The sequence below is a fragment of the Rana temporaria genome, chromosome 5, assembly GCF_905171775.1.
Source record: "Rana temporaria chromosome 5, aRanTem1.1, whole genome shotgun sequence".
Lineage (NCBI taxonomy): Eukaryota > Metazoa > Chordata > Amphibia > Anura > Ranidae > Rana > Rana temporaria.
Genome location: NC_053493.1, coordinates 282,189,079 through 282,202,104, shown reverse-complemented (window position 1 = coordinate 282,202,104; position 13,026 = coordinate 282,189,079). Strand labels below are relative to the sequence as shown.

At 41.6% G+C, this 13,026-nt stretch overlaps 1 protein-coding gene across 2 annotated transcripts in view; it reads right to left on the bottom strand.

Annotated features, from left to right (window-relative positions):
- Positions 1-13,026, bottom strand: part of TMX3 (thioredoxin related transmembrane protein 3) — a 121,085-nt gene that overhangs the window by 69,656 nt on the left and 38,403 nt on the right. For both annotated transcript variants that reach the window (XM_040353905.1, XM_040353906.1), the window contains exons 5-6: positions 3,155-3,200; positions 580-660 (exon numbers count right to left, since the gene is read on the bottom strand). In XM_040353905.1, coding sequence (XP_040209839.1) covers positions 580-660; positions 3,155-3,200 — 127 coding nt within the window. The remainder of the gene's footprint in view (positions 1-579; positions 661-3,154; positions 3,201-13,026) is intronic.

Sequence of the window (13,026 nt, the reverse complement as noted above, 5' to 3'; positions counted from 1 at the left end):
TGAACGTAACACAAAAAGTGTAAGTTTGATAACTTTTTTGCATCTGTTTTGTATTAGAAGAAGTGATAAGGTTGAGATAAGATTGGTTTATGAGCGCTGAATATATATATATATATATATATATATATATATATATATATATATATATATATATATATATATATATATATATATATTTATTTATATTTATTGTGTATATATTTTTGTGGGTAATTTACAGCATGTATTAGCTGAATATAATTAAGGAAATTGGTATTTTTGCAGCATGGTGACAATTGGTAAATTATTTACTCCATTTCCATTGTCTGCACTTGCATTGCCAACCCCATTAGACAACTGCCTACATATGCATCCTCCCCTTTAAAGTGAGAGGTAGGTGCAAATCCATGACCAACTAGGCCCTAGGCCCCCCTATTTAATGCAGGAGTAGGTAAGTGGTAAGTAGGCCTCCTTGTGCTATAGTACATCTACCAGGCCCTAGGCTCTTGCTTAGGCCACCTTGTGCTATAGTTCTGCTAAATAATGTTATACAGAGGTAGGGCTTGGCTTACCATACATCATTTTAGAAAAGCTACTTACCCAGCAACCCTGTTTGCAAATTCAACAATGTCCTCCTTTGTTCTTTGGCCTCTATAGTTGTATGCCATATCACCTTTTAATCTTAAAGAGACATAAATGTTAAAATAAACGTAGGATACTAATGACATTGTTGCAGATAAATACAATATCTAAATGTGTGCCAATATAAGGGAAAAAAAAAGATACAAACCACTACAGACCAGTGGGTACCAATACTGACTAGAACCACCTTGTCCAAATACCATTATATAAAATAAAAAAAACTGCATTGTTTCTAGTAAAATAATTCGAAAGCCTTAAAATGTGGAACATAATAAAAACATGAAATACTCACCTGGCTCTTATAAAAGACACCCCTCTGTGTTGCAGTGCTGGTCCTCTGTTAGGTGATTGACTCTCATTCACCCCACTTCTCCAGGGACTACATGGTGCATCATTATGTTACCCTAAGCTCACAGGGCATTGTTTCAGAGAATGGTGCTGATGGCATCCAGTCAGCAACACTCTCACCCAGCCCTGGAGATGTGGTGACAAGGAAAAAGGACTATGCGCCAGAAGACATAGAAAAAATGTAATTCTACAAATACTTCCACCAAATAAATGTAGGGATGGAGAGCTCCATGGGGTGGGTAGGAGAAGGAATGGAGCCAGAAATGGACTTTAGGTGAGGAATGGAACATTTTTAAGAATTGCATTTTAAAAGGAAATCAAAGTTTTCACAACAGTGTTTCATGTACATATTTTATTTTGTATTCTTCCTCTAGTCACTAAAGTCCTCTGCGGTTTATATTGTTTGTTAAAAAAAAAAAATGTTCTAACATTTTGCAACGGGTAATTTTTCTCCTTCTTTGATGTACGCTGATGAAGCTGCACTGGTGGGCACCGATAAGGCGGCACTGGTGGGCACGATAAGACGGCACTGGTGGGCACTGATAAGACGGCACCTATAAGACGGCACTGAGAGGTGGCACTGAAGGGCATTGATAGGTGGCACTGAGAAGTGGCACTAAAAGGTGGCATTGATAACTGGCAGTAATGGACACTGATGGGTGGCAGTAATGGACACTGATTGGTGGCACTGGTGGGCACTTGCAGGTGGTACTAGCAGGTGATAATTGTGGGCAGAGAGGAGGCAGATGTGCCTCCTTCCTCTTCGGGACCGATGTTCCTTTCACATAAGCCGGTGATCGGCTTTGTTTTTCTCCTCGCGTTATCAGCTTTTGTTCACATCATTGGTTTACAGCTGATCACATAGTAAGGGGCCAGGACCGGCCACTTACTTGGATCCGTGATCACCCGAGTCTCAGTGACTCGGGTAATCCCAGTGTGCGCCACTCGCGCCCTGCAGGGGTGCGCGGGGAGTGTGCGAAGGGGAGGACGTCTATTGACGTCCTCCCGGCATTTGAGGTCCGGGCTGTAGCCGTCATTGGGCTATAGCGCCGGCGCCAAGTGGTTAGTGCCCAATAAACAGACCTATTAACCTGCATTAATGCTATAGGCAGTTGATCAGCGTCAGTATTTGAGCAAGTGTAAACAAGCTCTTAAAGCGGACATAAACCACGCCAATTTTTTTTAAATCCATGCAAAGTAAAGGCATAATGTGCTAGTATGCATCACAAAATAGCACATTATGAAATACCTAACTTAAGAAGGAAGCCCTGCACCACCATGCTGTGAGCTCTGACAGATGCCTTCATCTTCACCCGGTCTTCCTTACGGCCGCCTGATTGGCCACGCTGTGATGACCCCGCTTCCGCGCATGTGCACGGGAGTCAAGGACCGTGGCACAGAGCTCTGAAGGGACGGCCCAGGTATAGCGTCCCTTTAGAGAGCATGTGCTGGTGACATCACCAGCTGCATGATGTGTGAATATCTCCTAAACCATGCAGGTTTAGAAGATATTCATAGTACCAACAGGTAAGCCTTATTATAGGCTTACCTGTAGGTACAAGCCTACAGAATGGGTTTACATCTATAGGGTGGGCCATTTATATGGATACACCAAAAAAAAAAAGTTGGATTCAAAATGGCTGACTTCAAAATGGCCGCCATGGTCACCACCCATCTTGAAAAGTTTCCCCCCTTACATATACTAATGTGCCACAAACAGGAAGTTAATATCACCAACCATTCCCATTTTATTAAGGTGTATCTATATAAATGGCCCACCCTGTACTTTAATTGGTTTTCAATCCTGAGCCATAAAAAAATAACTATTTGAAACGTATTGGATGCTGATCTTCATAGAAGACTCTGCTCTAAGCAATCTTGCAGAGTAGCTGTTAAGCAAAAAACAAGCAATTTATAGAGTATTAAGGCCAATCAATATGAGAAAATTGTGAAATGTATCCCATTTCTCACGGGCACATGCGGATATGTGATCACCAAGATTGGAAGAGGAATGTAAACTATGCGGTGGGCAAAGGTATATGGGAAAGTTGATTTATAATCATTTGACCAATAAGGCAGGTGCAAGGTTAAAAAAAAAAAAAAAAAAAAAAAAATTGGCACAATTTTACTAACAAAAAAAAAAACAGAATTTTATAACAGTGCTTTAAGGTTATATAGGACTTACAGTTTTATTGTTGGAAATCCACGGACGCCGAATTCTGAAGCAATACCTGCAACGAGTAAATAGGATTATTTTTCTCACTTCCAAATATCTATTCAAATCTAAATACAATACTATTCTTGTGAACTGGTAGATAAGGTGATGTAGCAACATCCCTAATATCTATCTACCTCTTAGGAGTATGGTATGCATACCCAAGACTTGGAATAGGACCACAGGCTTGTTCCCAAGGTCCGCTCCCCTCAAAGTCCTCCACATCTTATCTTTGCTCGTTCTCCTGCCTCTCTGTTTAGGGGTTCCAGCCCCCCACAGCTCCCATGGTAGACAACCTTGTTCCTCCTGGAGACCTCCATTTTTATTTGGGCTGATTAACACCTCACCAATAGCATCTGCTCCTGACAAAGCGAGTTAGGCCTCGTACACACGATAGGTTAAACAGAGGACAGCGGTCTGATGGACCGTTCTCATCGGTCAGGACCGATCGTATGTGGGCCCCATAGGTTATTTAACCAACGGTTAAAAAAAAGCCAACTTGCTTTAAATTTAACCGATGGATTCCTAACCGATCGGTCAAAACCGATCGTTAGTAGGCACGACCATCGGTTAAAAATCCACGCATTCTCAGAATCAAGTCGAGGCATGCTTGGAAGCATTGAACTTCATTTTTTTCAGCACGTCGTTGTGTTTTACGTCACCGCGTTCTGACACGATCGGTTATTTAACCGATGGTGTGTGGGCGCGACGGACCATCAGTCAGCTTCATCGGTTAACTTATGACAACGGTCCTTCAGACCGTTCTCATCGGATGGACTGATGGTGTGTACGAGGCTTTAGAATTCACAAAATGCGTTGAGAAATGTCAAGAGTTTCTCTATTTGGCCAACCTGGTGGAAATAATACTCCATTTTAACAGATGATCTTTGGATTTGCAATTTGATACTGTGTGAAACACTGTTATTGTAGGAAATCAGCCATGTTTTTAATTGAAAAAAAAAAAAAAAAGTTTCAACTGTTTTTGTACTAAATAAAATGTAATCTTATGAAATATTTGTACAAATGGTGATGTACCCTAGTCCCACGGGTATTGATAGTTTGATAGATATAACTAAAAGTAACAGTCAAAATGAGCAAGTATTGGAAAAAAGAACTCTTAAAAAAAGGGAAAAGTATTATTTTCAACATACGCACTCAAAATGGGGCAGATCCACATACATCGGCGCAGGGCACAGCGTATGTAAGATACGCTACGCCGCTGTAACTTACATTGCTTTTCTTTGAATCAACGAATTTGCGCCGTAAGTTACAGCGGCGTAGCGTATCTCTCGCGGCGTAAGGGTGCGGAATTCAAATTCGGCGGGTAGGGGGCGTGTTTCATTTAAATGAAGCTCGCCCCCGTGCCGAACGAACTGCGCCGTCCGTAAAAACTCCCAGGGTGCATTGCTCCAAATGACGTCGCAAGGATGTCATTGGTTTCGACGTGAACGTAAATGGCGTCCAGCCCCATTCACGGACGACTTACGCAAACGACGTAACATTTTCAAAATTATACGCGGGAACGACGGCCATACTTAACATTGAGTACGCCACCATATAGCAGCTTTAACTATACGCCGGAAAAAGCCGAACGGAAACGACGTAAAAAAATTCGACGGCCGGTCGTACGTTTGTGGATCGTCGGAAATAGCTAATTTGCATACTCAACGCGGATTACGACGGGAACGCCACCTAGTGGACGCCGAAAAATTGCATCTTAGATCCGACGGCGTACGAAGACGTACACCTGTCGGATCTAGCCGCGATGCCGTCGTATCTTGTTTTGAGGATTCAAAACAAAGATACGACGCGGGAATTGGCGTAATTTCTTTGTGGATCTACCCCAAAATGGGTTTTTGCAGATTTATACTTACCTAGGTGGATGCAGCAAAGGTCCGATATAGTGTAATATAGGGGTTGTGTTACTGGCCAGATCAGGTGAAAACAGAGAGAGGAAAAAGACTAAAAAGGAAACTAATGCAGCCACTGCATGGAATCATTTTTAAGCTGCAATATATTATTGGTTTTTGGTTTTCTTTTTAACACTGCTTTCAATGTTTTGATGATCTATGCATGACACAATCCATCCATACTTGTGACTACGTCACAAATACAATTTTTCTTCCATCTTTATTTTTGTCTTTCCACTTTTTTGGCCAGTTCATTGCCCATGGGGAATACTCAATAGCACAGTACAGACGCTATGGAAGAACGGGTGGAAATAAACATTTATTTTGATTTAATTTCTATGTATGAATTGTTTTATAGGATTGATATAATCTCTCTTCTAACAATACAATGGTATTCGGGATCGTGTCCCTGGCTATGAGCTCCGGGGTGCTACCCTTGCATAATATTTAAAAAAATGTAATACTTTAACAATTACAATCAGAATATGGAAGCCATTGGATTATCCAGCCATCGGATTTAGATGTGTGTGGGGACCGTTCATCTACTGGATATTTTTTATTATAATTGGAGTTCTACTAAAAATTTATGAGGGTAGTCAGACCTCTGATTTTAAAAGATCTTAAAAAAAAAACGACATGAAATGATGTCCACTCTGAGGAAGCTGCAGTATAATAGCAGCTCCCGCAGCTCATAAATCAGAGCTCTTTGTCAATGCTAATCCTTCTCATAGTTATATATCAGGATTCCATAGACTAGACTAATCCCATAAGAAATATTTATCCTCACCTAACATCTGTCACTCTTACATGATGACATTTCTGCTCTTCTGGCTGAGACTCATTAAGATGTAAACAGGAGGATCGCAACTCTCATGAGCAACAAACTCAAAAAGGTCCGCTGTGCTTTTTAGAATGTACAATAAAATTTGTATTTATTATATATATATATATATATATATATATATATATATATATATATATATATATATATATATATATATATATATATATAGAGAGAGAGAGAGAGAGAGCCCTGTTATATATATATATATATATATATATATAACAGGGCTCTCTCTCTCTCTATATATATATATATCCACCCGCGTTTTAGAGTGTATAATAATAAAAAAAAAAAAAAAAAGAAGGTTCACCTGCTTTTTAAGGGTACAATAAAAATAAAGACTCATAAAAGGTCCAGTGCACTTTTTAGAGGTTACAATAAAAATAAAGAGTGATGCCGCGTACACACGATCATTTTTCGGGATGAAAAAAAAAAGTTATTTTTAAAAAATGTCATTTTAACCACTTAAGGACCCCTTCACGCCCATATACGTCAGCAGATTGGCACGGCTGGGCACAATCAACGTATAGGTACGTTGTCCTTTAAGCCCAGCTGTGGGGTCGCGGGCGCGTGCCCGCGGCGCGCTCCGAAGCTCCGTGACCGCGGGACTCGCGGACCCGATCACCGCTGGAGTCCCGCGATCGGTCCCCGGAGCTGAAGAACGGGGAGAGTCATGTGTAAACACGGCTTCCCCGTTCTTCACTGTGGCGGCAGCATCGATCGTGTGATCCCTTTTATAGGGGGACACAATCGATGACATCACACCTACAGCCACACCCCCCCTACAGTTGTAAACACACTTCAGGTCACACATAACCCCACCAGCGCCCCCTTGTGGTTAACTCCCAAACTGCAACTGTCATTTCCACAGTAAACAATGCATTTTAAATGCATTTTTTGCTGTGAAAATGACAATGGTCCCAAAAATGAGTCAAAATTGTCCGAAGTGTCCGCCATAATGTCGCAGTCACGGAAAAAACGCTGATCGCCGCCATTAGTAGTAAAAAAATTTTTTTTTATAAAAATGCAATTAAAACTATCCCCTATTTTGTAAACGCTAAACGCAAAAAATAAAAACCACAGAGGTGATCAAATACCACCAAAAGAAAGCTCTATTTGCGGGGAAAAAAGGACGTCAATTTTTCTTGGGAGCAACGTCGCACGACCGCGCAATTGTCAGTTAAAGCGACGCAGTGCCGAATCGCAAAAAGGGGCAAGGTCCTTTAGCTGCATTTTGGTCCGGATCTTAAGTGGTTAAATGATCGTGTGTGGGCTTCACATAATTTTTCAGGTTCTGAAAAACGACAAAAAAAAAAAACTCGAACATGCTGCATTTTTTAACGTCGTTTTAAATAGGGTTGTCCAGATACCGATACCAGTATCGGTATCGGGACCGATACCGAGTATTTGCGGGAGTACTCGTACTCGCGCAAATACCCCCGATACCTAAATAGAATACTTCCCCCCCCCCCGCCGCTGCCGCCGCATCGCGGCGCCGCATTGGTTAAAAGGCGTGCGGGAACATCACAACTTTCATTTGAATAGCTGTAGTGTTCCCGCGCGTATAGACACTCCCCCTTGCTCGGGATTGGATGGGTGATCGTGATCTGTCCAATGCCGAGCAAGGGGGAGTGTCTATACGCGCGGGCAAAACAGCTATTCAAATGAATGCTGTGATTTTCTCCATGCGGCGGCAAAGGTATGGGGGAAATGGCTGGAGGGACATGGCTGCATATGTGAGGGACATGGCTAGAGGGACATGGCTGCATATGTGAGGGACATGGCTAGAGGGACATGGCTGCATATGTGAGGGACATGGCTAGAGGGACATGGCTTCATATGTGGGGGACATGGCTGCATATGTGGGGGACACGGCTGCATTTGGGGACACATTTAAAAAAAGTATCGGTATTCGGTATCGGCGACTACTTGAAAAAAAGTATCGGTACTTGTACTCGGTCCTAAAAAAGTGGTATCGGGACAACCCTAGTTTTAAACAATGTCGTTTTTCGGGTTGTAAAAAATGATCGTGTGTGGGCTAAAACGATGTTAACCCCTTCAATACAGGGCATTTTTAGCCCCTTCCTGCCCAGACCAATTTTTTGTTTTCAGCACTGTTGCACTTTGAATGACAATTGCGCGGTCATGCAACACTGTACCCAAACGAAATCTTTGTTTTTTTCCCCCCACAAATAGAGCTTTCGTTTGGTGGTATTTGATAATTTCTGCGGTTTTTATTTTTTGCGCTATTAACAAAAGAAGAGCGACAATTTAAAAAAAAAAAAACACAATATTTTTTACTTTTTTATTTAATAAATATCACAAAAAAAAAAACATTTTTTTTCCTCACTTCAGGCCGATACGTATTCTTCTACATATTTTTGGTAAAAAAAAAGAAAAAAAAACGCAATAATCGTATATTGATTGGTTTGCACAAAAGTTATAGCGTCTACAAAATAGGTGATAGATTTATGGCATTTTTATTTTATACATTTTTTTACTAGTAATGGCGGCGATCTGTGATTTTTTTATTGTGACCGTGACATTGCGGCGAACACATCGGACACGTTTGACATGTTTTTGAGACCATTCACACTTATACAGGGATTAGTGCTATAAATATGCACTGATTACTGTGTAAATGTGACTGGCAGGGAAGGGGTTAACCACTAGGGGGCGCTGAAGAGGTTAACATGTTCCCTAAAGTGTGTTCTAACTGTAGGGGGGAGGGGACTCACAAGGGGAGGAGATCGATGTGTGTTCCTCTGTTCTGGGAACACAGCATTGGTCTCCTCACCACTGACAGAACATGGATCTGTGTGTTTACACACACAGATCCACACTCCTGCCGTGATCACAGGCAATCGCGGGTGCCCGGCAGCAATCGCAGCCGCCGGGCACGCGCGCCGGGTCACGAGCGGATCATCCACCCGGATCGAGGGAGGGTTCCTGCCGGTGTAATTTTACAATGCGCCGGTAAGGAGGGGGGTTAAAAACCCACGCATGCTCAGAAGCAAGTAATGAGATGGGAGCGCTCGTTCTGGTAAAACTACCATTCATAATGGAGTAAGCACATTCATCACGCTGTAACAGACAGAAAAGTGCGAATCGTCTTTTACTAAACACAAAATCAGCTAAAGCAGCCCAAAGGCGAATGGAACTTCCCCTTTATAGTGCCGCCGTACGTGTTGTACGTCACCGCGCTTTGCTAGATAATTTTTTTAAAACGATGGTGTGTGGGCAATGTCATTTTAATGATGAAGTTGGAAAACTTCGTTTTTTTCAACATGCTGAAAAACTTGCGGGCGGTATTAACCCTTTATCGGCCGCTAGCGGGGGTTAATACCGCACCGCTCGCGGCTGAATCCCGTGGCAAATCCGACAGTCCAGCGCCGCTATTTTTAGCGGCGCTATACCGCCACCGCTCCAATGTGAAAGGGGCCTTAGCCTAGCAAACAGACCGTTTTTAATGGCGAGAAAAATAAAAAAAATTGTAGGCTCCAGAGCATTTTTCTTGACGTGAAAATATGGGCATTAAAAATTTAGAACATGCTCTATTTCTTCTAGTCGTTTTTCACGTCGTGAAAAACGGTCGTGTGTAGGCTTTAACGACGGGGGGGGGAACTTACGTGTTGTAAGTCACCGCGCTTTACTCAAGCATTCTTTTTTTTCACGATCGTGTGTATGCAAGGCAGGCTTGACAAGAATCACGTCAAGAAAAACTTATTTTTTTCCATGACATGAAAAATGGTCGTGTGTACGCGGCTTAATAGTTTATTGAATGAAAAGTTAACTTCTCATTAAATTAAATGTTACATTTATACCGCGATAGTTACGTAAATGACAATAGTTGCCTTACCAGACTTGGTAGCATGGACTATTTATATCCTATCTACTGTATGACAATTAATTAACAACCTTGCATTTTGAATGTTTCTAATGTTACTGTTGTACAGATCATAATGATGGAAGAAATAGTTGCAGTACAAAAGTAAAAAAAAAAAAAAACTGAAAAATACTAAAGCAGCATGACCTGGTGGACCCGGTAGCCCACATGATGGGAAATCATTTTCGCAGGCGGGAAGAAAGTGGCGTCTCTACAGGGTGCCATGTTACTGTCTGGAGAACTGACAAAAAGGTGAAGATTTCATTGTACAGGACAACATTTACCTTCAGCCTAACATGACCCTGGACAGCCATTTTAAACCTTTGAAAGTAAAAGTCCTGATAAGTGTAAGAACGTTATTTACGCAAGAAAGCCTCCTTTGCCATTCATTTTCTATCTGGGGGCCTCTTCCCCAATTTCAGGGCTAAGCCCTTCCCTGCTACCCTGTCCAATGAGGGCACTTCTGTGGCCAAGAAGAGTGCTGCAATTGGACAAGGGGTGGGAAGGTGAAGGCCCCAATGTCAATTTAAATATAATCAGTATAAATAAAGCATGAGAACCATGCTTCTTATCTGGTCCTAAATCCTACCTTCAGTAATTTTTTCAGCTTTCCATCTATTAACCACTTACTTACTGGGCACATATACCCCCTTCCTGCCCAGGCGAAATTTCAGCTTTCGGCACGGTCGCGTTTTGAATGACAGACAATTGCGCAGTCGTGCGACGTGGCTCCCAAACAAAATTGACGTCCATTTTTTCCTACAAATAGAGCTTTATTTTGGTGGTATTAGATCACCTGTGTGGTTTTTATTTTTTGCGCTATAAACAAAAATATAGTGACAATTTTGAAAAAAAACAACACAATATTTTTTACTTTTTGCTATAATAAATATCCCATTTAAAAATATATATATATTTTTTTTCAGTTTAGTCCGATACGTATTCTTCTACATATTTTTGGTAAAAATTGCAATAAGCGTATAGTGATTGGTTTGCGCAAACGTTATAACGCCTACAAAATAGGGGATAGAATTATTAATTTTTTTAAAACATTTTTTTTTTCTAGTAATGGCGGCGATCTGCGATTTTTGTCACGACTGCGATATTACGGCGGACACATCGGACACTTTTGACACATTTTAGGGACCATTCACATTTATACAGCGATCAGTGCTATAAAAATGCACGGATTACTGTATAAATGTGACTGGCAGGGAAGTGATTCTTACTGTGGGGGGAGGGGACTGACTGGGGGAGGTGACCGATGGTTGTCCCTATGTACAAGGGACAGAACATTGGTCTCCTCTCCCTAACAGAAGGTGGAGCTCTGTGTTTACACACAGAGCTCCACGTCCCTGGCTCTGTGACTGCCGATCGCGGCGGCATGGCGGACATCCCAGCCGCCAGGCACGCGCATCGGCACCTGGCGCGTGGCCGGAGTCTGTATATTGACAGCCCCCCGGCAGATCAGAGCCACCTGAAGCTATTTAGGGGGAAAAAAAATCCTTTACAACCCCTTTAAGTTCCAGCATTCATGTAATTATGTCCTTTTTGACACATTTTTTTTACTAAAACTGGAGATTGCTAAATCTGGTGCAGCTGTGCATAGAGGCAATGCATTTTTTTTTTTTTTGTCAAAGCTTAATTGAACAAGTTGGTTGAGGCTGGGTTCACACTACTACTTTGATCCTACTTTGCTCTGCTACATTGGTCCTACACTGATCCTACATTGGTCCTACATTGATCCTACATTGGTCCTACATCCACCCTTCTTTCATGAACAGGATACTACTTTGATCCGACTTTGTGATAGTCTGACTTGTTCTTTGACCAATCAAAACATTCTCAGTGTGAGATAAATTCCTTTTACTGCTGCTGTAATCACAAGTCGGATGTCAAAAGTCGGATGGTTAGGACAAGGCTCCTACTTTGATCCTACTTTAATGATATTCAATGGGCTGATGTAGGATCAAAGTAGGACCAAAGTAGTACAGGGAGTAGTTTCAAAGTCGGACCAGTTAAGACAGCTCTCATAGGGAAACATTGATTTTCACACGTCATGCTACATGAGCTCCCAATGTAGGACCGTTGTAGGACAAGTGTGAACCCAGCCTCAAAGCCACTTGGCTACCATGCACAGCTGCACCAGATTTGGCACTATCCAGTTTTAGTAAAGCAACCCCGTAGTACCATTATTTTATTTATTTATATATTTATTATGTATATTTGGCACATGGTCATGAATGCTAGAATTTAAAGTCCATTCCCTCTTCATGGGTTTCACATTACTGCCCTGATTGGATTTGCTTGGTGTTTGTTCCTCATTAATCACTTAAGGACCGGCTCACGTATATATACACGTCAATAGAATGGCTCCTGTTGGCAGATCGACGTGTGTATATATACACACACACACACGTCGCCTTTAAGAAGCGGCATTGTGGGCGTGCAGGTGCCTCTGCGAGTCTGACTGTGGGTCCCGCGGACTTGATGTCCAAGGGGATACTGGCGATCGTCTCACGGAGAAAATTAACGGGGAAATACTAATATAAATAAGCATTTCCCCATTCTTCCTAGTGACAGGACACTGATCACAGCTCCCTGTAATCGGATGCGGTGATCACCATCGTGTCACACATAGACCATCCCCCCTACAGTTAGAACACATCCCTAGGACACACTTAACCCCTTCAGAGGAACACACATCGGTCTCCTCCCCTTGTGAGTCCCCTCCCACCTACAGTTAGAACACACTTTAGGGAACATTTAACCCCTTCAGCGCCCCCTCCTGGTTAACCCCTTCAGTGCCAGTCACATTTACGCAGTAATCAATGCATTTTTATAGAACTGATCGCTGTGTAAATGTGAATAGTCCCAAAATAGCGTCCGATGTGTCCGCCATAATGTTGCAGTCATGATAAAAATTGCTGATCGCCGCCATTACTAGTAAAAAAATTATTTTTTTATAAAAATGGCATAAAACTATCCCCTATTTTGTAGACACTATAACTTGTGCACAAACCAATCAAACACTTATTGCGATTTTTATAACCAAAAATATGTAGAAGGATACGTATCAACCTAAACTGAGGGAAAAAAATTATATATATATATATATATATATATATATATATATATATATATATATATATATATATATATTTTGGGGGTGATATTTATTATAGCAAAAAGTAAAAATATT